The following is a 27,150-nucleotide window of genomic DNA, read 5'->3' on the forward strand; positions in this document are numbered from 1 at the left end:
CAGGGGGACAGGGACCCCCCGGCAGCATCCCTGTGTCCCCCAGGGCCAGAGCCTGGGCCAGGGCTCCTTCACCCTGTTCTGAATGAGGGTTTGAGAGCGCTGAAAATATCCCCAGCAAGGGAGCAGCAACAACCAGATTTAATATTAAGGGACAGCACCACAAACTTCCTTGGCAAGACACATTGTTGACTGGACACTTCAGGCACACCAAAGAAACAAAGCAACAAAAAAACCAAACAAAATCCAGGCAATCGAACCAGAGATGAACTGAGAACTGTCCCTGACTCTGTGTGTGACACAAGGACAGTGAGGGCAATGGTAAAAGGAATACGGCCTAAAAGCGTAACAGAGCTCAAACGTAACAGGACTTAACTTGTACCTCAACCTTAAGTGATAACTTCAGCTTCACAATTTAGCAAAAGAACAGAGCTTAACAGTATTTAACCTAAATTATAACCTATGATTTTTTAATTTAATAGAGGAATAACACTTAATGATGTTCAGCTTAGCTTATAACATATTAAACATAACAACTTAGCAAAAGAACAACTCTTAGCAGCATTTAATGTCACTTAGACCTTGCGACTTAACCTTTCTTACAGGCCTGACTGACTCAGCTATCCAAGGCACTCAAACCCCTCCGAGAGCAGCATTTCTGCCACATTTCCCCAGCACATCAGGTTTGTGTCCTTGGAGGGACCAGGAACTGGTGAGACTAGAGGCACAGGAAGGTTTCTCTTCATGGAAAACAAAAAATGTCAACATGATAAAATTTAATAAACATCAAAAGCCTTCATTCAGTTTCTTGTGACATCCCAGCAACATCTGACATGTGCACCATCCACAAGGGATTGCCATACAGGAAGGATTTTAGACAAAGACATAAAAAGAGGTGATAGAAAAGATAAAACTACAACTAAGATGCTGACTAAGGAGGTATTTAAACTTCTGAAAGATTGGGCAATTCCCTGATGCTCAAATCATGAAGCCAATCAAGGATGATACATTGGAATCAGCAGAGAGCATCTGGAGGAAGACTTCTGGGAGCAATGTGAAGGACAAGGATCCAGCTGCTCTAAATGAAGAGATGTCCTTAGACATGGCCATTTCAAAAGGAGAGCTGGAAACAAGTAAAGGAGGGGGTCATGAAATATTAGAGTGAATGATGTTCATGGCAAAGCTAGAGGGGAAGATCCGTATTTCTCCACTTGCCATAAGTAGAAGAATCTAGTAGAATCAGGAAATTTCTGCTCCTGGTGGGAAAACTTGGCCATTTCTTAAAAGTACTCAAATGACCCAGATAATAAAGATTTCCTTGTATATTATGAAATGTACAAATATTAAAACCTGTGCCCCTTTCCAGGCAGACATCAGCTGTGTGCCCATAAACAGGCAGTGCCACTTGTGCCCTGAGGTGTCCAGCTGGGATTGCATCCCTCCAAGAGCACCTGAGGGAGAGCAGAGCACCTTGCAAGCTGCAGGTCCCTGCCAGCCCCGCAGGGCTCCTGTCCCATCAACATCTGCTCTCCCCAGTCTGAAACAGGGCCCAGCATGGTGCCGGGATCATCAGAGAGCTGAGGTGTGTGCTGGAATTCAATGCCCTCCCCATCCCGCAGCAGCCCTGCATTTCCCTGCTCCAGCCTGGGTCTCCAGCACAGCCATGGAGGCTCTTTGGGCTCCTGACTGTTCCTGCAGCCCCCAGGGGCAGCTGAGCTCTGCCTGTGGCACAGTCAGGCCTGGCCAGCGCAGGCCATGCTCAGCAATTGCTTGTGTGTGCCTGGCCTTGCTGTCAGCCCCGGCAGTGGGTGCGTGGCCCCTTGGTGGCCCTGTGCTGGCCCAGCCATGGTGGCCCAGCCCCTGTGCAGGCCCAGCCCAGGCCAGGAGCATTGCGGCTGGGAACGGCCCCTGTGCCGTGCTGCCCACGGCAGCCTTGGGGCTCTGTGCCCCATGGCCTCCCTGCTGGGCAGCCTCTGCCAGCTCCTGCAGAGCCCCTGGCACCAGTGGGGCTGCACAGACAGCCCTGCCCCGGGCTCTGCCGGCCTCTGGGCCAGCAGAGAGGCCGGCCAGGGCTGGCCATGGCCGGGAACAGGCCCTGAGCCCCGCAGGAGGATGGAGCTGGGCCACAGCCAAACTCAGCCCAGGCCAAAGCTGGGCTCAGCAGCCAGGGCTGCCAAGGGCTGGGCACAGAGGCTGGCACTGACAAATGTCCTGGGCCCCCTCCCTGCTCTGTCCATGCCCCCAAGGGCACAGAGCAGCCTCCTCTCTGGGGCACGTGCCTGTTTTCAATGCCTTGCACAGGTGCTGGCCCTGCCCCACACGGCCTGGGCTGAGTCCTGCCCCTGCATGCCCAGCCAGTCTGAGATGGACACTGATGGTTTCTGGGGCAGGCTCTCTGAGCCCAGCCCAGCTCCCTGCAAGCTCTGCCAGCTGCCCTGAGCTCTGGGCAGCACCAAGGGCCTCTCCCCAGCCCAGCCCAGCTGGCTCTGGCCCCACAGCTCTGCTCAGCCCAGGCTGCTCTGGCCACTGGCCCCACGGCCTCAGCCCCTGCCAAGGGCACAGCAGCAGCTGCAGCTCACACAGGACTCAGCCCCAGCCATGGGGGAAGGTGCTGGGCCAAGGCCAAAGGAGGCTCCCTGCCTGCCCTGCTCCCCTCTGGCTCAGGTGCTGAGAGCTCTGCAGCCCCTGCTGCCAAGCCATGTGCCCAGGCCAGCACAAGAGCCCTGGCCTTGGGGCCCTCAAGAGCTGCTCCTGCTCCAGCCCCAGGGCCCATCCCAAAGCTGGGGTAGCCACAAAGCTGTGCCCATTGCTGTTCATTGCTGCTCTGATGGGGATGGATCCTCAGCCACTTGGAGGTTGAGGATGAATTTTCCTACTCCAGAGTCCTCTTCTCTCTTGAGCTCTTCTGTTCAGGAATTCAGTGAGAAAAGCTCATAAACATTTGTTCAACATGCCCAAAGAAGAAAAGCCATTTGGAATAACAGAAGTTTTCAAGTTTTCTGTAATTAATTAGACAGATATCTGAAGTGCATTCAAAGTGTATATACTGTCTTGAAAACAATGCAGAGAGAACAGTTTGTTCTGTTTAATTTTTTTTCCTGTTTATAGATTGATATAAGCAATGTCCAGTTGATATTGACCCCCAGCACCTTCTAATGCAGACTGAATAGGTATGAAAATCAAGACCCTTCATGGCTGAGAGTCAATCAGACTGTGTCTCCTGCCCCCTCCCGACCATTTCCCTCATCCAACCCCTGGCACTCCTATGGACCAGGAATGGTGTCACCAGCAGGACCAGGAGAGCAATTCTTCCCCTGTGCTGGGCGCTGGTTGGGCAGCACCTCGGGAGCTGTGTCCAGTTCTGGGACCCCAAATTTAGCAAGAACGTGGAGGGGCTGGAGTGTGTCCAGAGAAGGGCAACAAGGCTGGTGAAGGGTCTGGAGCACAAGTCCTGTGAAGAGAGGCTGAGGGAGCTGGAGTTGTTTATCCTGGAGAAGAGGAGGCCCGGGGGAGACAAGGTGGTGTCAGGGCACAGGTTGGACTTGATGATGTCCAAGGTATTTTCCAACCTTGCTGATTCTGGGATTCTCTGAAACCACCCTTGCAGCAGGTGCAGGATGAGCCCTGGGCCTCCTCTTCAGAAGCTCCAGCAGCCCAGGTGCCTCAGCTTCTCCTCCTAGGCCCAAAGCCCATCCTGTCAGTCCTGCAGAGCCTCTGCAGCTCCTCCTCATTGCCCAGAACAGGGAGCCCCACAGGCAGACACAGAAGCCCAGATGTGCCACCCTGGCCTGGGGTGCCTCTGGCAAGGGAGCAGCACCAGGCACTGCAGGAGCCTGCAGACAATTCCTGCAGCACTTGGAGGATGATCCTGCTCCCCAAGGGACGTTCCCATGGTGCCAAGTCAGGAACTGCAATGGGGAGTGGGGCCAGAGAGGAAAGGGCAAACAGGGATGGGCTGTTTGCAGGGGAGGGAACAGGGCGTGGCAAGAGGAAGAATTTGGTACAAAAACAAAGGGGAAAAAAAAGCAAAGGTGAAGCCAAGGAAATGCTGAGGGCAGTTTGGGGGTGGCTGTCAGGCAGCCCTGGCTCTGAGTAATAGCATCTGCAGTGGGACAGGAATCTCCCAGCTAATGGGAACAAACTTTCTGGCTGACTGCAGAGGCCAGGACAAAGCTGAGTGGTTTCCCTGGTGTCCCCCAGCCCTTGCTGGCCCCAGGGGCTGATGGCATTTGTGCTCCCTCAGGTTCATGTCCCCACAGCAGCAGCATGGGGGTGCTCCTGCCTGCTCTGTGCAATGCAAACAGGGGCTCCTGAGCCAGTGCTGCCGTGGCTGTGCCTGCAAGGATGCAGCACCTCTGTGAGCTGGGGGAGAGGCCAGGGCTGCAGAGGGGGGATGTTGTTGGCAGCTCCATCAGGACGCTCTGGGACGCTGCCCTGGGCTGTGCAGCACACTGGGGATGGATCAGCCCCTGCTCTGCTGGTCCTTCCCGTCTCCCCCAGGGCCCTTGCAGAGCCCCAGCCATGCTGTTTGCCCCCAGCCTGCCCACGGCCAGCCTGGGGCTGCTCACCCTGGGGCTTTTCTGTGCTGAGCATTGGCCTGGCCGTGTTCTTGAGAGAGCCTGGGCAAGGAGCCTGGAGCCCCCAGGGCCTGGCCTGAGGCGTCAGCGCTGCCCCAGCAGTGCCCATGGCCTGTCCCTGCTGCAGCCCCGGCACTGCCACCCCCAGGACTGTGCCCGGCCCCGAGAGCACTCAGGCCCTGCAGCAACACCAGGGCCACCAGGGCAGCGGGGCAGGGCCACGGCAGCAGCACTGGCAACACCAAGTGCTGCTGCTGCTGCTGGGCACAGCTGCTGGGCCAGCACTGATCTGCCCCAGCTCTGCACACAGACATTGCTGCTGCAGCTCCAGAGAAGGCAAGAATAGTGGGATCTCTGCAGAAAACTTTGCTGGGTGATCCTTTAGTTCCTTTAAAACCTTTGAGACTGCAGCCCCTCATTGTCACAGTCTGTGGCCACAGGGAAGGTGGAGAGAAACAAAGTCAGAGATGGCAGAAACAATCGTCTAGCTTTAGGAAGAATATTTAAAAAGGAAAACGACAGGGAAATCAAAGAACCAAACCAAAAGAGCTATAAAAGATGACTTTTATTACAAGTGATTTGCCGAAATTGGCAATCAGTTTAATGCTTCCTAAGATGTCTAGTCATCAGTCTCCTCACTGCAGCCTTGAGCTCCTGGTTCCTCAGGCTGTAGATGAGGGGATTCAGGGCTGGAGGCACCACCAAATACAGAACTGACACCAACAGATCCAGGCATGGGGAGGAAATGGAGGAGGGTTTCAGGTAGGCAAGTACTGCAGTGCTGAGAAATGCATTTCCCCTGCATTTTCCCTTTTCAGATTCTTTCAGTCATCTCCCGAGAGGTGCAGATTGTTCTGGGGCTTTTCATGAACTGATTGTACTCTTGATTTAGATGGAGACTGTGGAATTGTTTTCAGATGTAGAAGTATCTGGACTGAAGACAGAAACAAACTCCCTCTGTCAGCCCATTTTCATCTTCTAGATCAATTTCAAGATGTCCTTGGGGGTGTTGGAATGATGATCACACAGCTCTCCACTTCTGGCTTCAGGCTCTGCAGATTGTTTCTCTGCATTCAGTCAGGCTTGCATTCCCTAAGAGTTCTTGGTAGCCTGTCATATTTTCTTAGGGTAGAACAGTAACAATGAAAACCTTACCAATGGCACAACTGCCCAGCCCACAAGGAAAAGAAAAGAACAAGCTGTCAAGTTCTTCAAATATTTGTCCTGCTTTGCTGCAAGAGTTGTGCTGCACACACAGTGTGGAAAGCTGCAGTTGGTGGCACACCTTGTGACAGAAGCTGCACCTCGTTCACCAGGAAAGGTTCTTGGAAAAAGCAAACAGGACTGAGGAGAAGATTCTGGAAAAACTGAAAGAGCTTTTAAGAAATTAAATGAAAATTGAAACAATTCAAGACGTTTTTCTCAATTTATTTTTATGCTCCCCTTTTCCATCTTGCACTAGTTGTCCATCCCATTAATTCCAAACAGATCTCACCTCTAAGATCCACGAGTTGGCAAGTTTTAGACATTTTAAGATACCATGACCTGCACACAGTTTGGCTTCCCCTGTTTTTCTTGGAAAGCAATGTTGGAGAGGTAAGTGCAGTGTTTGTGTCAGGTACAAATTCTGCATTCAGGGATTGCGCTCTGAGAGTGTTCGACCCTCAGCAGGGACAATGCACAGCAGCGACCGAGGGGATTCCTGAGGCACTGTGCAGGAGTCCAGACTCTGGCTCTTGGCTGAACTCGGCAAAGTTCCCGTGTTTGGACAGGCTCAGGGGCTGCCCTCGGGGAACGTGGGGCTCGAGGCGGGGGCGAGCGGGCAACGGACAAAAGGACACGGGGACAAACGGCCCCGGAGCTTCAGTTGCAGCAGCGGCAGCAGCAGCAGCGGCAGCAGCAGCGGCAGCAGCAGCGGCAGCGAGAGAAGAAACTTGAGATTCCCTTCTCCTCTCTCTCTCCCTCTCCCGCTGTCCCGTACCTCTCCCGCTCTCCCTTTCCCGGTCTCCCCTCCTCTCCCCGCCTCCCTCTCCCCGTGCCCGGCCGGGCCATGCCCCCGGCCCGCCCCCGGCCCCGGGCGGGGCTGCCCCGTGCCCGCCCCCGGCCGTCCCACCGAGGTCTGGTCCCAGCCCGGCTCTGGACGTGCTGGCGCTGGCGCTGCTGGGCGGGGTTCAGTGCCTGGGGCGTCATCGCCGGCTTTTGGCTCCGCCTGGCCCGACCCCGGCCCCGGCCCCGGCCCCGGCCCCGGCCCCGGCCCCGACCCCGGCCCCGGCCCCGGCCCCGACCCCGATCCCGGCCCCGGCCCCGGCTCCTCCCGGGGCCCGCGGAGGACACACGCGGCCCCGCCGCTCCCGCCGCCTCCGCTGTGGCTTGCCCGGCCCCTGCTCCGCCGCTCGGCAGCGCGGCCCCCGGCCCCGCGGCTCCCGGGTCGCATTCCAGAGAGCGAACGCCGGGGGATGGCCGGGCCGGGGCGGGTGAGGGGCGCTCGGGGGCCGTTGCTGGCCCCGGGCCGAGCGCTGACAGCCGCGTCCCGCCCGCAGGGAAGGCGCAGGAGGCCCTGCAGGAGCGGTACCGGCTGGGCTCGCTGCTGGGCCGGGGCGGATTCGGCAGCGTCTTTGCAGCAACGCGGCTCTCGGACGGCGCCCCGGTGAGCGGCGGGGCCGGCGGCGGGCGGAGGAGGAGGGGGCGCAGGAGGAGGAGGATGGGGCTGGGCAGGGCGGGCGTTGAGCTGAGCCCGCTGCTCCCCTTGGCTTGCAGGTGGCCATCAAAAGGGTGCCTCGAAACCACATCTGGCATTGGAGCGAGCTGGTGAGTGAGCCGGGACAGCGGGAGAAGCCGGGCCGTGCCGGGCGGGGATGAGCCTAGCCCCGGCAGGGTGGGAGCTGCCAGGACATCCCGAGGGGGAGCGGGCGTGGGGCCATTGCAGGGCGCAGAGCATCCCGGACTGGCTGAGGGGTTGCCCAGCCCCGGCACGGCATCGGCCCCACTGACGGCATCGTGCTCCTCCCACAGCCCGACGGCACCAGCGCACCCCTGGAGGTTGTGCTGCAGGACAAGGTGTCCACAGGCTTTCCCGGTGTCGTCCAGCTGCTGGAGTGGCTTGAGCTCCCCAGCGACATTGTCATGGTGCTGGAGCGGCCAGAGCAGTCTCAGGACCTCCTGCATTTCATTCGGGCACGGGGGTTCCTGTGCGAGGAGGTGGCGCGGCAGCTGTTCCGCCAGGTGCTGGAGGCCGTGCGGCACTGCACCAGCTGCGGGGTCCTGCACCGCGACATCAAACCAGAGAACATCCTGGTTGACCTGGCCACCAGGCAGGCCAAATTGATTGACTTTGGCTGTGGCACCTACCTGCAAGAGACAGCCTACACTCACTTTGCAGGTGAGCCTACACAGGACTGTGCTCCTGCTCCTGGCATCTCACGGCCCAAGATCTCACAGCCCAAGCTGGGTGTGGCAGCGGGGATTCTCCCTTTTGCTGCCACTCATGGGACTGAATCTGCAGCTGAGTTGCTTTAGAGCAGGGCTGGGTGGGGAGCCATCTTCCAGCCCTGCTGGCAGCCTTTGCCCACCACTGTGCCCAGGATTGGGGCTGGGCTGGTGCAGCCAGCCTGACAAAAACAGTCGTGGGTCAGGGTAGCAGAGAGGGAGGTCAGAACCTGTGCCCCAGCTGGTTTGGTGTGCAGGCAAGAGGAAGGGCTTGGACTGCTCCACTTGCCCTGTTTGTCTTGCCTTTATAATATGTTTGGGGCAGTGCATGCAGGGAGAATGAGGGCATGGTTTTTCCCCAGCACGCAGTGGGTATTTCCTTTGCATGTCATGGTCAGGCCTAGCCAGGGCTTCCACTGTCCCCTTCCCACACCAGTGGCTTCTTTTGCAATCCCAAGTTTGTACACCAGTCCCAGATGCTGGTGAGAGGACAGTGGTCACCCTGTGTGCCACTGATGCAGCCCCCACACGCCCAGGGATGCTGGGGCCAGGCTCTGGGAGCAGCAGCATCCCCCTGATGAACTCCATCTGTATTCCACAGGAACACCATCATACAGCCCCCCGGAATGGACCCGCTTTGGCTGGTACCATGGCGAGCCAGCTACCATCTGGTCCCTGGGCATCCTGCTGCACCAGATGGTCTGCGGGAAGATGCCTTTCAGGAGGGGCTGGAACTTCAGCTGGGGCCAGCTCTCACTGCCACAACGGCTCTCTCCAGGTGAATCCTCTTCTCTGGGCACAGGGGGAATACCAGTGCTGGGAGACAGCAGTGGGCTCGGGAGCATCCCGCTCTGGCAGCTGCTGAGGAGGTGGCACATGTCCTGCTCTCCCCCAATACCAAGAATTGATGGGAAAGTTCAGGCCCAGCTCTGAGCGCATCCAGCATGGCCTGGGCAGGGAATAGTGGGGCAAAGCAGACAGGAGCCTTCTCCAACTGATGGGCAGTTTCTGGTTTCTCTCCCCAGAGTGCCAAAATCTGATTGGGTGGTGTTTATCCATGCACCCCTTGGCCAGACCCTCATTAGAAGAGGTGTTCTGTCATCCTTGGATGCAGGATATTCATCTGCCCTAGAAGAAGGGAGAGAGCCACAGGCACACTGTGCTGCAGGGCCCTGGTAAGTTACAGCTGCACACATGCCTTGGCAATGAGAAGCAAAGAAAGCCAGCCCGTGTCACTGCAAGAGGGTCATGGGATGGGAACATGCAGCCCTTGTGCTGGAGCTGGGCTGCTCTGCCCAGCCCTGGTGGCTGCCATCCAAGCAGGTTTTGGTTGTCCTGGTTCCCTGACAGCTGGGGCCCTGGGCAGAGCCCTGACAGCCTGGTCTCACCCCAGGGAAGGAGAAGGAGCCCCCAGAGAAGCTGTACCGGGTGGGGCTGCTGCTGCAGGAGACAGCGAAGATGACATGAAGGATGACAACCTCTTCCTCAACCTGGCCACCAGCAGTTGAAGGTGATGCACTTTGATTGTGGCACCTTCTTCAAAGCCAAACTCCACAGGGAATTTGCAGATGAGTCCACACCTGGGGAAATGCTCCCAGATTTGGGCATTGCCCAGCCTGGCTGGGAAGCAAAGGTTCCCCCCTTTGCGGGGGCAGATGCAGCTGATCCTTCAGTCGGCTGCCCAGCTGCTTTTGGCAGGGCTGGTGGGATGGGCTGGGGTGGGTACGAAATGGGAGTGGGCTCTTGGCCCTGCCAACAGCCCCCAGCACCCACCGTGCCCCAGGCTGGGGCTGGGGCTGGGGCAGCCAGCCCAACACAAACAAACCCCCATGGTGGGAGCAGAGGTGGGACTCCAGAACCTGTGCACAGGTGCTTTGCTGTGCAGGCAAGGAAGGGCTTGGGCTGCTCCACTGCCCTTGTTTGCTTTGGGATCACGGTTATTGTGGGGGACAGTGCAGGGGGAAGGGAGAAAACCTGGGCGTTGCTCACACATGGCTGGGTTTTTCCCTGGCATGCAGGGCTTGGGCCTTCCTCAATCCCCTCACAGACATATGATTTTTCCCTTTGTTCTTTTTTCCCCTTTTTGTCTGTAATCTATTTTCAACAATTTGTTGTTTGTTTTTCTAGAGGAAGCATTCTGGTTGGTCCAGTCTGGATCGGGAAGTTCTTGGGAGCAGCTGCGGCGTGGATGGGCCGTGCCCTTGGAGCAGGCTGAGGACATCGTTTGGGACCAGCTTTTTTTCCAACCATGGATGGCATGAGGTGGGTCCCCGTCTGCTTGGCAGGGTGGGATCAGAGCTTTTGGGAGATGGCAGCGAGCACAGGAGCATCCTGCTCTGGGCAGCTGCTGAGCAGGTGGATGTGCCAAGGCTGGCTGCAGGCTGGGCACATGTCCTGCCCTCCTGCCCTGCTCCCAAAGGCAGCACTGATGGGCAGCTCTGGGCACAGCTCTGAGCACGGCCACCATGGCCTGGGCGCCATGGGCAGCTGGGACAAGGGGACAGGAGCCTTCAGCTGACGGGCAGTTTCTGCTTTCTCTCCTTGCAGCCGGGCTCTGCGGATGCTGAGGCTGCTCTGGGCTCTGCCAGGGCTCTGCTGGAGCTCAGCACCGGGCCGGAATCAGCCAAAGAAGAAATGGTGTCACCTGCAGCACAGACTTGCTTGAGCATTTTGGCAACACAGCTCAAGTTTGCAGAGTGTTCACCTCCCAAAAATTAAACTTGTTCAATACCTTCTGAAATCAAATCAATCTGGGATGACTCCAAATGACATTTTTCAGCTTGCTCAAGATGTAGCTCAGCCCTTCTCTGAACAGTTCTCTCCCCCACCTGCCTTTTACTTCTCAACTGCTCCCTTTTTTCCCCCAGTGAATTCCCAGCCCATCGCTGTCTCCATCACTTGCTGGCCTTCCTTGTTGCCCCTGACCACAAGGAAGGCTGAGCCCCAGGTTTAGGGACTCATGCTGTCATTGGCTGAGGAGCAGCAATGTTTCAGAGGTCCAGTGGCATTTTAGTGTCATTCAGAGCCACTCTCCAGCCCTCAGCTCTCCTCACTACTGAGTTCCCACTCCCTTCATCCTTGCAGCAGGATGAGCTCTGTGAATCCCCTTGAGCCTCCCCACTCTTCCCAGCCCACGCACCCACCTCAGTGAGGCTGAAGCTGAAGCTTCTCTGTCTCCTCTGGCACTCCAGTCCAGTCCCCTGTGTGGGGAGCCCCAGCCCCAGAGCACAGCACACAGCAGTGCAGTCCGGGCTGGAGCAGCTGCCCTGCAGCCCTGGCTTGGCTGTTTGTGGCAGCTGAATGCTCCCTGTTTCCAGCTGTCCCTGCAGGATGGCCCCAGGGCAGAGCCCAGCCGGGCTCCCACTGCAGCCCCTGGAGCTTGGGGCAGACAGTGCTCCCAGAGCTGAGGTTCATGGCGAGCACCTGGAGCTGTGCCTCGCACTCAGTGCTGGCAAGTGTTGTGTTCTCATCTCCTGCAGCCTGAGGGGAAAACAACCTGTGCTGCCAGGCCAGCACTGCCCCTCTGGGCAGAGACAAGGCTGAAAGGCTGTCCCATTCCAGAGGAGCCTGCACTGAGCCTTGGCAGGGCCTGGCAGGGCTGGAGCCGGGTCTGGCCTGCTGTCCGGGACTCGCTGCCCACCAACCACCCCCACCCACCACGCTCCATCCTCCAGAGACAGAAGGGTCTGTGTGTGCCAGGGTTTCCATAATGTCTCTGTACCCATGGGTATGGGATGAACACGGACAGTGAAAGTGTCAGTCACGTTGCTTGCACACTCCTTCCTTTGTGTACAAGACACATCCATGCACACCCCCACATATTGGTATATTAATAGGATAGGAATGGATAGAGACTTCGCACAGAGCTCTAACTTTGGCATAACTCACCCTTTAGCCAGAGACCAGGGGATTTTTTCCCCAGCTCTGTGTGAGATGTCCAAGAGCTGAAGGAGCAGCATTCAGAAGCAGTTTCAGGATTTTTACGCCAGAAGTAGAGCTCACAACCATCCATATAACTTTCCATATTCATTGGGATGGGCTGCTGGTTCTTTAGGAATATGGCCCAATGCAGACATGAGACTTGGAAAAATCCCAGCTCTCTGTGGGTTTGTGCAAAAGGGGGAGCAGCACAAACACTTTGTGCCTGCCTGGGGGCACAAGGTCCAAGGAGCTTTGGTGGCAGAGGGTGACCTGGGCTGGTGGCAGGCGAAGTTCCATTCCATGACATCTCAGAGTGGCACAGGACAAAGATCCAAGTACCCTCAACCCCACTCATGAAGTCCTTGGAGTGCTGCACATCCTCTAGGAAAAGCTGCTGTCACACAATCCATTGGGATTTATAACTTTCATTTGCAACACTTTAAATCCAAATTTCAAACTGCAATATTTTTACACTCAAGACACAGTAATGCATAAATGCATAATAAATCTTTCAATTTCCTATTGATTCAATCACAATTTAGAATAACATAATATTGCAAACAAAAGCAAGAATCTTTTAAAAAAGTGATGCTGAGGTCAGTAATATGGATCCATGCCATCAGAACATTTACAGAGTAACTGTGTTCTCTTTTTAAAAAGATCAGTTACCTCTTAATCCAAAGTTAGAGAAGATTTTCACTACACATTTGTTTTTTGTTTTTATCTTTCATGTTTTTTTATTTTCTTTTTTGTCCAGTGTTTTTAACAGAGAACTCGTCCTACAAAAGGAATGTACAGCAAAATGAGAAACATTTCTGACAAAAAATGAAAATGTCGGCTCCTCCTCTGTTTACTTTTCTCTGGATACCCTGAAGAAAAAAATCTAGCAGATAGGAGCAGAGGTCTGAAGTGTTTCATTTGGACTGAGCTGGAGTTCAGCACTGCTGACATCCTGATCCAGTCAAGAGCTGCAGAATTCTTTTGCAGATCTCGAACTCTGTGTTTGCAGGCACAGCACCTGCGGTGCTGACGCACCAATGCACATGAATAACTCCGTTATTCCCTCTCAGAATTCGGGCTCTGCCCCAGCACGAGATGCTGCAGCCCTTTGCTCCTGGTTCCCGTGTGGAGCAGCTCCCTTCCTGCTGGCTGAGCTGCTCAGGCAGAGCCCGGCAGCTCCTGGCCCTGCAGGGCTGAGGCTTTTCCCCATTGCTGGGCACAGACTGATGGAGCAGCACTGCTGAACATGGGGGCACACCCAGACGGACCAGGAGCAGCTGCCTTTGGCCACCTGAGGCTCCAAGGCCCAAACTCTGAGCAGCCAGGGCTGGAAGAGACTCGCAGGCTCCCTTGTGGCTGTGCTGCCCCACTTGTGCCTGGCCCAGCTTTGCTTGGGGCAGAGGGAGAACAAGGGGCAGCTCCCTCCCAGCCCCAGCCCAGGGACCCCTCCAGCCCCGGGGCTTGGGGCACTGTCAGCACCTGCTGCTCCAGCCACCACTCCTGCTGGCCCTGACAGCAACACCCAAACTGGGACTGATCCCAAGGGAGCAGCAGCAGGGCCTGGATCTGATCCCTGACTCTGGGCCAGGGCTGGACAAATGACCCCACAGCAGCAGCAGCAGCAGCAGCAGCAGCAGCAGCAGCAGCAGCAGCACATGGAGCTGACTTTCAATGTCGCCTTGACTTTTTAAGATTTTCTAAGTGTTCTGATGTTTGCATTCTTGTACCAAACTTTCTCACACACTTTCTGTAAACAACTTATTGTTTTGCATTCTTTTATGGAGGAGGAGAAACATGATGGACTGTTTGTTTGTCCTTGGAGAGGTGGCACTTTCACTCTCCAATCCACTGTCATCTTTGGAAATCGATAAATGTTGGAGTAAAAAAATAAACTTCTCCTTTTTCCTGTCTTGAGAGCAACAACATCTCTGCGTTGTGTTGTCTTGTGTCCTATAGTGACATTTCAGCACAGCCCCTGCCACTCTTCCCTGCCGTGTGCAGCGGTGTCACAGCAGCCTGAGGCACTTGGGAGCCCCCAGGGCCAGCAGGGACTTGAGATGACAGCCCTGGGCTCCTGGAGATTGTGCAAGGAACAGAGCTGGGGACTCCCTGTCCATGGGGGGATTCCAGATGGAAGAGGCTGCTGTGCCCAGGCAGCTCCAAGGCCACAGCAAGGAGGGTCTCGACCACTGGATCTGTGCCAGTCCCACAGTCCTGGGCAGCAGCCACTGAGCCCTGGGGGAACAGAGGGCACAGCAAGAGGGACAAAACCAGGCAAGGTCAGAGAGTGGAGAGAGTCAAGACATGAGAGCAGGAGCAGCTGCTCCATTGCACTCTTGGAGAAAGCTCCTGGCTGGTTCAAAGTGCTGAAAGGCATGAAGGACAGAGAGGAGGCCACAGCAAACACTGCTCCTGTTTCCACACCCTCCCCTCTGCGTGTCCCAGAAGGAATTGGATGGACTGTGTTCTTCTCTCCAAGTCGTCTCGTTCAGCATGAGCAGCTTAGCACCAGGAGCTGAAGGAGCTGAAGCCTCAGGCCACAAGAGCTGGGCAAGAGGGGATTTTCTGAGCAAATGAGTGCTGCTAACATGGACCTAGCTGAATTCAGCAGATAGAATCACAGAATCACAGAATCCTTTCTGTTGGAAAAGACCTCTGAGCTCATCCAGTCCAGCCGCTCACCCAGCAGTGCCAAGCCCAGCACTAAACCACGTCCCTGAAGTGCCAAGGCCTGGACAACAGCCCTGAGTGAGGCCTGAACAGCAGGCCCTGAGCCAAAGGTGGCCTCTGGATGAACCTTCCAACCAAAGGCTATCTTTGTATCTGCTCACTGATGAAATATGCATGGTCATTAGCACTGTGATAGATGTAACCACTCATTAGTGACACATGTATTGATCTTTTTGTATTTGCAAGGCAGACAAGGCCATGAAATCTGACATCTGGCCTTGTTTGGGGCTGAAGGATCAAAGTCACCTCCCTTGGTTCCTCCTTGGGCCCTGGACAGGCTTTGGGAGGAACCCAAGAGGAGGATGAAACCAGATGTTCCCACACTAGAAGTGCTGTCAGTTTGTTCATTCAGCACTGTCAGAGCTGGGCCCTCTCACAGCGAGGTTGGAGCCTCACCTGTGGCTGGAGGCACCTGCAGGAGTTCCCAGTGTCCAGGAGTGGCTCTGCAGCCCTTGGCTGGGACAGCTTCCCCAGCTGCTGTGTGGATCTGGGGGATGGTGAAGTCTGAGGGTAAATGATGCTGGATCTTTCTTAATCACTGCTGCAATCTTTGGTGGTGATGGTTGGGTGCATTACTGAGCTGCTCCTTTTGTGATCCTTTGCTGCTTTGAGCTGCAGTAAATGACACTGATTCCTTCAGTTGGAGTCTCTGTCTTTGGTGCTGATCCTGCCCACTGGTAAAACAAAACTGGCAGATTCTGGCCAGATCACAGCAAAATGTCTCTTGTTAAATGTAAATGTGAGGAGTCAGTGCCATCAGAAATTCCCAGATGGGAAGCCCTTCCCTGGAGTTCCCTGGCTCTGGAGTGGGCTGAGGTCGCAGCACCGTGTGAGGAGTGGGGCAGTTAGTTAAAATAAGCTGAACCCCTGGATGTCTTAAAATGTATCCAAAAATTGCATACTGAAAAGGAAAAGAACTTGTGGGTTTGGGCAGACAAAGATGAATTTGTTAACAGTACCTTGGAAACAGCACCTTCAGAAGGAACAGTTATTGTTGGAATGCTCCCACATGGAGCACCAGAAGGTTTTAATCTTGAGCTCCGATGCATTTGTGCAAGTGAAATATTAATATGATAAATAACTATGTACATATTTATAGTATAATAAGGCCTTCTTATATATATATATTGATATATATCTATTTTATATGTATGTCTATACCTATCTAGCTACATCTATATTTCTATATCAATAGCTATATCTACGTATAAAATAGTAATAATGTGAAATAGTGCTGACAATACGAATTTGGCAGCTTTGGCTGCTCAGGGATGTAACATTAAACACTCTACAGAAAATGATTGGCCAGGACCCTAATGTTAGAGGTAAACTTTGTGAGATTGTATACAATGAAAAAAGGAGGAAGGGATAAAATTGTCTATTTTTACAGGGTTTGCTGATACTGTGATGCAGAGTGCTTTGTCTGTTACTGTGAAAAATACCGTGATTCAGACTGCAGGGTTTTTCATGAACCAGACTATCTTCAAACTGCAGGATTTGTTGAACGGGTGAAGGGGTTGTTAAAAGAACAGTTGAAAAAATGAGGAGATGGGAACCTGTCCCCATGGAGAACCCATCTCCCAGATGTGCTCCATGCCCTTAAAAATGGCCCACTGAGGAAATGGAAACCCCCTGGCTGTGCACAGCTGCACCCAATTTGCACCTACAACCATGGGCAGTGAGACTTGGACTGCCTGGGAAACTGTTCTGGGTGTGATGGCCCCTGGCAGGGCCAGCCCAGAGGCTGCAGGGCTGGACCTTCATGCATTGGAATTAATGAGGATAAATCCAAAGCAAATGAGAGCTGTCAATACTGAGACAGGAATTCAGATTCCTCCAGGACACTTTGGTTTGGTAACTGCTCGCTTGGAGCTTGGCCTTGCAAAGGGTTTATGTCATGGCAGGAGGAATTGATGCAGAATATCAAGGAGAAACTACAATAATTTTGTTAAACAACACTGAACAAGATTGGATTATTCAACTCCATGACAGGGTAGCACAATAATTGATGTTGCAATTTTAAGAACAAATGTGAATAAAGGAGATACGCCTCCAATCACCACCGTTTGTGGAGATAAAGGGTTTGGATCCAGCAGTCCTAATAATGGAGCCAGAGTGTGGGCCCAGAGGCCAAAAGGCTCTCCCAAGGCACGTGAAGGAACAGCTCTGGGGAAAGACAGCACTGAATCCTGAAACCTGAGCAGGAACAATGGGAATATGTCCCTGCAGCCAAGTATTCTGTGTGAGAACAAGGAGATATTACAGGATACTGTTTTACACATCCTGCCAGACCAAATCTCCTTGTTTGCCCCAATGGCCCCTTTGGAAAATGCTCTGATCCACAGGGCTCCATGTGGAGGCTGCTGTGACACTGAGGGACTTGCACACAAATTCCATCCAGGAGCCTGGGTGCCCTCAGGGACTGGGACCCGGCCCCCTTCTAGCCAAAGGGGAAAAGGCCCCACCAAGCCTTGTTAGCCACAGACAATATGGTAAAGCTGAACAGCAAAGGACCTTGGAGGCATTGTTCTGGAATGGCACCAGCTCCATGGACAACAGAATTATTGTTCCTAACCCAAATGAGACTGAGGAAAAAGAATGAGTAACCTTGTCACTGAAGTACTGCTGATGTCTGTAAGTTGTATCTTGAGTGTCAGCCAGAAACTTTGTTTGCCACAAACACCTCTACAGTTTCACCAAGGATTCGTCATTAAATTCTTATGAGAATGTAAAGATCAAAGTAACCAAAATACTCAAAATATCTAATTGCTGGAAATGTTCTCAACTGATGCTGGGAGGAATGGGGTTCCCTTGGAGGGCCCAGGGAGGAGCCCTGGATCCATCAGCAGCCCACAGTGGGAAATGGGAAATCAGACCTTTGGTACTGGGAATGGGAGCTGCTGGGTGTGTGGACACTGCCCATAAACAGCTTCCTAAAGGATGGTTTGGGTCCTGTTTCCGGGTAATGCTGATGCCTCCCTTGAGGGTCCTTCGGCAACAACCACAAGGAAGAGTTGGGGCCAAGAGAACATTTTTCACGCAAGGAGTGCCTTTGTTCTCAGAAAACCAAAGATTCTGGTTCACACTGTGCCCCATGTGCACTGCCCTGTCCTGCGGATATTACAGTAAAGATATAAATTCATTATAAGAAAAAATAGCAAATGATCCTGTTAAAATATCCAATAGTACATCCCAGGAGCTCCAACAAACACAAATGGGGCACAGCCTGGGATTATCTGCTTGCTGGCCAGGGAGGAACCTGGGCTCTCATGGGACAGGAATGTTGCACTGCTATCTGATGGGCTTGAAGACAAACAGTCAGGAATCACCTTAACAGAAAAAGCAGTTGAAGAGTGGCAGCAAGAAGAAAATTTTTCTTGGTGGCATTGGCTTTATGGCTGCCAAATTGGAGGCTGCTGTGAAATGAATTTGTGGCAGTGTCTGTTGTCATTGCAGTGTGAGCACGTGGTGTGTTATGATTTCATGTTAGAGTTGTTGTGACACTGTGCTGGAAATGGAGTATTGAGACTTGTCTAGAAAGAGACACAGTCTCAAGAAAAAAGGGACATTTGATAAAATAACAGGGAATAGCAATTAATTAGGGTTGTTTTAAAAGGAATAGGAATTATAGCTCTGAGTACTGAACAGCACTTAAATAAAGAACAAGAGGCAATGCCTTTATGACTAATACCTAAATCTAAACTGTGTTATTGAAAGAATTGTTATGAATTGTAGTTCCTCTACAGGTTAATGGACAAATTGAAGTCCTGAGGCCTCAGCACCAGGCCCTGATTGAGGCCTGAACACCAGGCCCTGAGCCAAAGTTCAGCTCTAGATAAACTTTGCCACCAAATCTTATATTTGTATCTACTCATTAATGTATCACTATGAGGAATATGATCTCTGTATGTGTTCATTGGTGAAACGTGGATTTACCTTTCTGTGTTTAAAAAACAGACAAGGCCCATCTGGCCTTGTTCGGGGGCTGAAGGATCAAAGTCACCTCCCTTGGCTCCTCCTTGGGCCCTGGCCAGGCTTTGGGAGGGACCCAAGAGGAGGATGAAACCAGATGTTCCCGCACTAGAAGTGCTGTCAGTTTGTTCATTCAGCACTGTCAGAGCTGGGGCCTCTCACAGCGAGGTTGGAGCCTCACCTGTGGCTGGAGGCACCTGCAGGAATTCCCAGTGTCCAGGAGTGGCTCTGCAGCCCTTGGCTGTGACAGCTTCCCCCTGCTGCTGTGTGGATCTGGGGGATGTTAAAGGCTGAGGGGAACTGGTGCTGGATCTTTCTTAATCACCGCTGCAAGCTTTGGTGGTGATGGTTGAGTGCATTGCTGAGCTGCTCCTGTTGTAATTTTTTGCAGATTTACCTTATATAAATGACACAATATCTTCAGTTGGAGTCTGTGTCTTTGGTGATGACCCTGCCCACTGGTAAAACTGACCCTGTGGGCTCCACAGAACCAAAGGGGCCCTTGTGACACTGCAGGGCCTCCTGTAACCAGGAGACCATTGTGACCCTGTGGGGCTTACTGGAACCAAAGGGCCATTGTGACACTCTGGGGCTTAATGGAACCATGGAGGCCATTCTGGCACTGTAGGGTCCCATATGGAGGAGGCCCCATTGTTTTCCTCTCCCTGGAACTGCCCAGTGCAGCTTTTCCCTGCCCCTGCCCCAGCCCAGCAGAGCAGCAGAGTCAGGTCTGGCCCTGCAGCAGGAACTGCAGGCACTGGAGGTCAGGGACAGCCACTCTGGGTCTGGAATGCTCAGCAGATGCTCAGCTCGGTCAGCTCCTGCAGCCCCAGGGCCAGCCCCGCTGCCCAGCCCAGCAGCAGAGTTGGCCCCGGGGCTCCTCAGGCAGCTCCTCCTGGCCCAGGGACAGGCCAGCCTCTTGCCAGGGCTCCTCTGCACACCCACGGGCTCCTGCTCTGCTCCTGGCCCATGCCAGCTGCCCCCAGAGCCTTTCCCAGGGGAACACGTCTGTGCTGGCCCCAGCAGCCATTGCTGCAGCCCCTGCCCTGCTGCCCAGAGCCCCAAGCTGGGGCTGCTGCTCTGCAGAGCATGGGGGCTGTGCTGCCCGGGGCCCTGGGCTGCCTCTGCTGGGCTCTGCTGCTCAGCCTGGCACACAGAGGCAGCTGATGGTGCTCCCTGCACTGACCCCCTCCCACACAGGCTCTGCGGGGCATGGAGGGGGCTCAGAGGTGTCTGCCTTGTGCCAGGGTTGCCAGACGAGCTTGGGGCTGCCCTGTATCCTCCTGGGGGAGTTCCCTGAGGCTCAGAGCAGGCAGTGCCCAGACTCCTTTCCCTGGGCCTGCTGTGTACCTGGGCTGCAGAGCTCTCCTGGCTCACAGCAGACATTCAGTCCTTGATCTTGGGGTGACCCCAGCCTGGCCAGGCCTGTGCCCAGTGAGCTCCACTCCCTGCTGGTCCCTGGCACACACTGTCCCTTCAGGAACCCTACAGGTTCTTCTGGCAGCTCCCAAGGCCTTCCAGACAAACCTTCCCCTGCCATCAGCCCTGGCACAAGCTGCAGAGCCCCAGGAAGGTTCAGCACAGACCATTCCCCATCTGATGGGCACTGGCCACCCACAAGCAAAACCTCATCCAGACCTGAGTCCCCTGGAGGCCCCAGTGAGACCCTGATCTCATCCCACTGAGCCCTGGGAGAACAAGGAACACAAGGAGCCTCTTTGAGAGTCCTGAGAGTGACTCTGGAGGGGAGCAAAGCCTCCCTGCCCTGCGCTCAGGAGATGCCCTTTGCTGGTGGAGCTGCTGTGCTGGAGCCCAGCTGTGTCCCAGCAGTGCCCATGGCCTGTCCCTGCCTGAGGGCACAGCACGGACACGCAGCAGGACAGTGACCAAGCTGCCAGAGCACTCCGGCCTGGCACCCACAGCAGGGCTGGGAAGGGGAGTGTGGAGCTGGGAGGAGCAGATGTGGGAAGAGGCAGGGCCATTGTCCCTGGCTGTGCTGCTGTGCTGGGAGACTCTTCCCTCCACCTCTGCTCACAGGCACTGCCCCTGCAGAGCCAGAGAAGGGCTGAGGAAATGCCTTGGACACATAGGTCAGGACAGCCACTTGTTTTTATTGAAATACACAGGGAACAAGGCTCCCGAAAGTCTTTATGTTGCAAAAGAAAAGTAGATGTTCATGTTGAAATGCTAAGAGTAGTACTCCAGTAATTTATGACACCAATATGACACCAGAAATATAATAAGAAAAGGTCCCAATGACAAAACAGACAAATAGGAAAAAAAGGCCAAGACTGTAAAGATTTACATTCAGAAAGTTCTGAGCAGAAAAAAAAAGAGTTTATTGCTTCTGAAAAGATACAGTCATTATTTTCCTCAGGGTACTCTTGAGCTCCTGGTTCCTCAGGCTGTAGATGAGGGGGTTCAGGCCTGGAGACACCACAGAGTACAAAACAGAGACTGACAGATCCAGGGATGGGGAGGAGATGGATAGGGGCTTCAGGTGAGCAAAGATAACAGCGCTGACAAACAGGGAAACCACAGCCAGGTGAGGGAGGCAGGTGGAAAAGGCTTTGTGCCGTCCCTGCTCAGAGGGGATCCTCAGCACAGCCCTGAAGATCTGCACGTAGGAGAAAAAAATTAATGCCAAACAGCCACATACCAAACAGGCACTAAATGCAATGAGCCCAAATTCCCTGAGATAGGATTTGGAGCAGGAGAGCTTGAGGATCTGTGGGATTTCACAGAAGAACTGGCCCAGGGCATTGCTATGGCACAGGGGCAGGGAAAATGTATTGGCTGTGTGCATGAGAGCATTGAGAAAGGCACTGGCCCAGGCAGCTGCTGCCATGTGGGCACAAGCTCTGCTGCCCAGGAGGGTCCCGTAGTGCAGGGGTTTGCAGATGGACATGTAGCGGTCGTAGCACATGATGGTCAGGAGGGAAAGCTGTGATCCAAGGAAGAAGGAAATCAGAAAGACCTGAGCAGCACATCCTGTGCAGGAGATGGTTGTGATGTTCCAGAGGGAATTGTGCATGGCTTTGGGGACAGTGGTGCAGATGGAGCCCAGGTCGCTGAGGGCCAGGTTGAGCAGGAAGAAGAACATGGGCGTGTGCAGGTGGTGGCCGCAGGCTACGGCGCTGATGATGAGGCCGTTGCCCAGGAGGGCAGCCAGGGAGATGCCCAGCAAGAGGCAGAAGTGCAGGAGCTGCAGCTGCTGCGTGTCTGCCAATGCCAGCAGGAGGAAGTAGCTAATGGAGCTGCTGTTGGACATTTGTTCACTCTGCCCATGGAGTCTTGTCCAAGGAGGAGACAGTCTTAAGTCAGGGCAGACTTTGATGTGTGATGTCCAAGCCCTTTTTCCCAGCCCTCCCCCTGCTGCTCTGTGCCATTCAATTTTCCTTTTCTCATAGCCCCGTGCCTGGAGCTCTGCTGGGATCCGGCCCTGTTGCTGTGACGAGCAGGGGCTCTGCCCATGGACACCGAGGGGTCAGCTCTGCTTTGCAGCAGTGAGGTCATGGGAATGGGGACAGGGGCCAGTCCTGGGCTTGGATTTCATCAGCCCAAACTGCTCCTGAGGCAGAGGAGCTCGGCAGCATCTCCTGTCCCAGGGCTAAGGAATGGTGACGGCCAAAGGCAGTTTGAGAGGGTTTCCTGCTGTGCCCAGGGAGATCAGAGAGAACTGAGCAATGCAAAAGCAGTGGCTGTGACTCAGTGAAGGGTGAGGGGAGCTGCTCTGTCACCCCATCTGTCCCCAGCTGCCCTTTTGAGATCCAGGGCAGTCCCTGTGCTCCCCTGGAAATCAGCCTGACACAGCTGAGAGCAGAGGGACCCACAGCAGAGCAAACTGGCTCAGCCTTTCTCAGAGTCTCAGTCCCACTCTGGCCAAGGACACTCCTCTCCCTCAGTGTCCCCTGGAGGCAGCTCACAGCTTGGATGGCATCCCGAGGACACACCAAGGGTCATGTCCATGGCACTGCTTGAGGAGAGTTGGCTCATTGCCAGCCTGCCCTGCCCAGAGCTCCCCGGGCACAGGGAGCTGGGACACCCCATTGCTGGGCTCAGCCTGCACAGGAGGAGCCCAAGGGCTGGGCCTGATCTTGCAGCTGGAACTGCCATCCCAGAGAGCCCCTCAGCAATGCCAGGAGCACCTGGGCAAGGTGAGGAGAGAGAGAGCCAGGCCTGAAGAAAAGCCTTTCCCTGCCCAGCCCTGCACAGCCCCTGCCGGGCAGCACCAGGGCAGGGCAGTGGCCCTCAGGCCCTGTCAGCAGGAATGGGCACATGGCAGGAGAGATGCCCTTCATCTCTGGGGCTGCTCTGCCAGCCCAGGAGGGACTGAGTGCCCCGAGCCCTGGGCTGAGGGCTGTGCTGGCTGGGAGGGGACACAAGAGCTGTGCTGCTCAGGGCAGTGTCTGCCCTGCAGGGCAGGGCTGGCAGTGCCACATCTGCCCTGCAGCAGGGCTTCCCTCAGCACTGCCTCCATCCCTCCCTGCCCACTGCTCTGCTGCTGGAGCTGTCCCAGCCCGAGCTGCTCCTGTGGCCCCGGGCTCCTTCCCTGCCAGAGCTGCCAGAGCCCAGCCCAGCCCCTGGGCCAGCTCTGCCCTGCAGCTGCTCAGGGCTGCAGGGATTAAAGAACAGCTCCCCCAGCCTGGGCACCTTGGAAAGGTGATACTGCATGGGCCTGGAGGCTGGGGAGGGGGGGACACTTGCTGAGGTTCCCAGGAAAACTCAGGGTAATGGTTTAAGAGCCTCAGCTCTGCCCTGCACAGCTGAGTTTCCATTGCCACGAAGCTGAGCCAGGGAAAAGTGGGAGCACAGATTCAGGAAAGCAGAAACCCAAGCAGGAAACCCCTGCCCTGAATGAGCTCATGAAAAGTCCCCTCAGGAATGAGCTGGGCATGAGCTGGAGCTCTGAGCAGCCCTGGCCCACACAGCACCCTCTCCACTGCAGCAGGACCTGCCCTGGCAGGAGTCACTCCTTGCCCCCACAGCTCTCCTGCAGCATCCATGAGGAGCTGCCAGGCAGGCTGAGAGCTGCCCCTGGCAGGTGGCACATCCCCTGGGCTGGCCAAGAGCCCTGAGGGCTGCAGGACCTGCTCTGCAGGACAGCCCTGGCAGCCCTGGCTGCAGCCCCAGCTTCACCCCCTGCAGCCGTCCCTGGCAGCAGGAGCCATCCTGCCCTGTCCCTCTGATGGTGCCCAGGGCAGCTCTGCTCTGCAGCACATCCTCCTCCTCCTGCTCCCCTGCCACAGAGAAATTGGGAGAGTCCTCCTGGCACATCCCCCAGGCTGTAGGGTGTGCTCACTTCAGGAGATCCCTCCAGGGGACATTGCCCTGCATCCACTGACTCACCATGTGGAGGGCTGTGAAGATCTTTCCCCAAGTGAAGTTTCAGCTCAATGACTTCCTCAGCCTGTCTCTGCCTGGCTCCTGTCCCCTCAGAGCCTGCAGGCAGAGCCCTCAGCCCTGCTGGGCTGGGAGAGGAGCTGGTCCTGGGAAGAGCTGTTCCTTTAAAGCTCAGCAGCACAGACACAGAACAAAGACTTTAATGACCCTCTTGGGACTTGGGTGTTGTTTACATCAGACTCAGTCCCTGAGAGAGCCTTCCAAAGACTTCTCCAGAACTCAAAGTTAAATTTAAACTCCAAAGTTTCTTGAAGTTTTAATGGGTCCCACTGAGGGACACGACTGAGAAAGTGTCCCCAGGTTCCAGTCAGAGCAGAACACTGGAGGCAGTGATGACAGGTGGGGACAAACAAGGCAAAGGTGTCTCTGGTGCTGAGCAAACCTGGATGTGTTTCAGGAATGCAAAGGGCCAAGGCCTGAGCCCCAGCCCCTGGCCAGGCACATCCTGTCCCTCCCTCATTGCTCAGGGCTCTTCCCGGGATGGGCTCTGGCATGTGGGGATGTGCAATGCCAAGGGCAGGACCATGGGGCGGCCCCTGCCAGGCTGCTGAGCAGGGACAAGGAGGCAATGAGGCCCCAGGCCTGCCAGGGTCACTTGTCTCCTGCTCCTGGCTCAGGCCCAGGGCCAGCAGCCATGGCCAAAGTGCTGCCCAAGTTGGCTCTGTCAGGGCCTTGCAGCTGCTGCCCATCCCTGTGCCCTGTGCAGCCCAGGCTGTCCTACGGTGTCCCTGCCCTGCGCCTCTGTCCCTGCAGGCTGTCGTCATCCCCCGGCTGCCCCACCTGGCTGGCCCCTTCCTTTGATGACAGCTCTGCCTCCTGCCTGCCTCTGCCTGCCCACACAAAGCCTTGGGCTGCTCCAGGCTCCTTCTGGGGGATGTGTTGCACCACAGCCCTGCCCTGGCAGGGAAATTCCGTTCTCCTGGTGTCCAGTCTGGGCTTCCCAAGCTGCCCTTGGTGCCATTATCTCTTTCTCTGGCTGTTTTATACAATAAAGAAAAACTCAGAGATGTGTGAAACCACCCTTTAATCCCTCCCCGACTACTCTTATTCTGTCCTCAGTCTCCACACCACTGAGCCCAGAGTCTGCCGCCTCTCACTGCTGGTTATGGGATGAGGCCTCCAAACCTCATCTTGAGAGGTTTTTGGGTCCTTTCCAAGGTCTGTGAAAATGAAAACAGTGGTCAAAATTATTTTCTCCCAAATCTTGCAGTGACAGAACAAGGCTCAATATCTCTGAACTGAATGAGGGTGGATTTACATTTGTTAGAAGGAGGAAATATTTTACAATGAGGAGAGTGCACGAAACTGCAACTGTGTTCTTCCGCAGTTGGATTCCCCATCTCAGGAATTATCCAAGAGCAGGACCTTTGTGCAGCCTGACCCAGTGAAACCCATTCATCCCCAAGGACAGAATTCCTGTTGTGTGGGTTCTCTGATGTGCTGGGTGCCCTCACAACGCTTGTGGCCAGAATGTCTGCTGAGGGCAGCCAGGCTGCTGCAGGGGCAGTGACCTCACAGCCATCACCATGGCAGCCCTGTGCCCTGGGCCTGGCTCTCCCCTTTCCTCTGCCCCTGCCTTGTCTCTGCTGGCATGAAGAGTTTTGTCATTCATATCTTGTGCCCAAGGTGCTGGGGCCAATGGCTTCCCAGGCAGGCTCCTGGAGCAGAAGTGGCTTTTCAGAGCCCAGGCAGAAATGAGCCCTGAGGCAGCAGCTCTGCAGTGCTGGCCACCAGGCCGGGCTGCCAAGGGAGGCTTCTGGCCATGCCCTGCAAGCAGCTGCTGCTGCCAAGGTGCCTTTGGTGCCTCAGGCTCTGCCTGGCACAGCTCCCAGCACGGCACTCTGCTCTTGTGCCCGAGCCCTTCCCTGTGCTGGGGCTGGCCTGGGGCTTTTCCTGCAGCGGGACCTGCCCTGCTCCTGGCACAGGAAAGGCAGTTCCTGCTGGAGGAGGAGGCTCTGCATGAAATGGGCTCCAACAACTCCAGCAAGGCCCTGTTGGCAAAGCCCCAGTGGGAAATGAATGAGGGGGTCACGCTGCTTTTCGGGTGAAACCAGATTTTTCCATCCCAAAATTGACGTCCTGAGAGGGAGAGGAAACTGTGGCAGGGATGGAATAATTCACAGAGAAAGGAACAACCAAGGGACAGCACTGAGAGCTTCTGCAGAGCTGCTGAGCTGGCCCAGCCTGGGCACATCTGACTACAAAAGCCCTGTCCCAAATTTTAACAGCAGCGTCTCCTGACATTTCCCTTTTTGGGAGTTGTGGAGATTCCTCCCTGCAGTGGGGACGCCCCTCAAGGTCACTGCTCCAGGCTGAGCCAAAGGGATTTGCCCATGGTCATTGGTCTGGGGGAGTGACACAAATCTCTGCTTAAAAACTGATTTTGCTTTAGCACAGTTGCTTTGAAATCACTTCCTAGAGCTTTATATAATATGTTACAGCACTTATATCTTGGTGTAAATATTTCTCATTAAGAAAATTTTGTCTAATCATTACCATAATAGATTTTATATAAATATTTATATATGGTATCCCATCTTTAATCCTGTGGACCAAATTCTATAAAGGTTAATTCCACCTTTATAATTCTTTACACAGGAATGCTTGAAAATTCTGGGGTGCAATTGGAACCAGCTGCTCCACAGTTCCTCTCATGGAAGAAGTTTAGAAAGCCTGGAGGTTCTTGGGAGTATTTGGATGTGGATATGACAGTGTGGTCAGAGACAGAGAAAGTAAGATAAGCTTTCCCATGAATTGGTCTGGAAACTTTTAGGGAGCTGGAGAGAAAGAATTGGAAACTATCCACAGGTGGTGTTTGGAATAAGTTGGTTTTTTTCCAAAAAGTTGTTTAATGGAAGGTGTTTTCTTCATTAGCCAATCATGTAAAATGTGTTGATTAAATGACCAATGAGGTCCACTTGTAGCAAACCAAGGTATAAAAGAAGAGGATTGAATAAACCGGGGGCTTTTAGCTCTCAGCCTTCTGACCTGAGTCTGTGTCATCTCTGACTCCACAGTGACATTTGGGGATCTCTGGGGGCTATTTGGGATCCTTTCTGCAACTCGTGACCTAACAGGAGCTTCTCCAATAAACTTTGCCTGAAGCTCCTGCTGTGCCCATGAC

At 54.6% G+C, this 27,150-nt stretch overlaps 2 protein-coding genes across 2 annotated transcripts in view; one reads left to right on the forward strand and one right to left on the reverse strand.

The window, feature by feature from the left end:
* LOC135306203 (zinc finger protein 850-like) overlaps nt 1–27,150 on the reverse strand; it is a 375,138-nt gene that overhangs the window by 277,129 nt on the left and 70,859 nt on the right. The window lies entirely within an intron of this gene.
* On the forward strand, nt 7,031–9,132 carry LOC135305969 (serine/threonine-protein kinase pim-1-like). Its single transcript, XM_064429546.1, has 5 exons — nt 7,031–7,048; nt 7,332–7,382; nt 7,587–7,953; nt 8,602–8,778; nt 9,026–9,132. Exons 1-5 carry the CDS (start codon nt 7,031–7,033, stop codon nt 9,130–9,132), a joined length of 720 nt encoding a protein of 239 aa, XP_064285616.1.

This window comes from Passer domesticus, chromosome 8 (genome assembly GCF_036417665.1).
Source record: "Passer domesticus isolate bPasDom1 chromosome 8, bPasDom1.hap1, whole genome shotgun sequence".
Classification (NCBI taxonomy): domain Eukaryota; kingdom Metazoa; phylum Chordata; class Aves; order Passeriformes; family Passeridae; genus Passer; species Passer domesticus.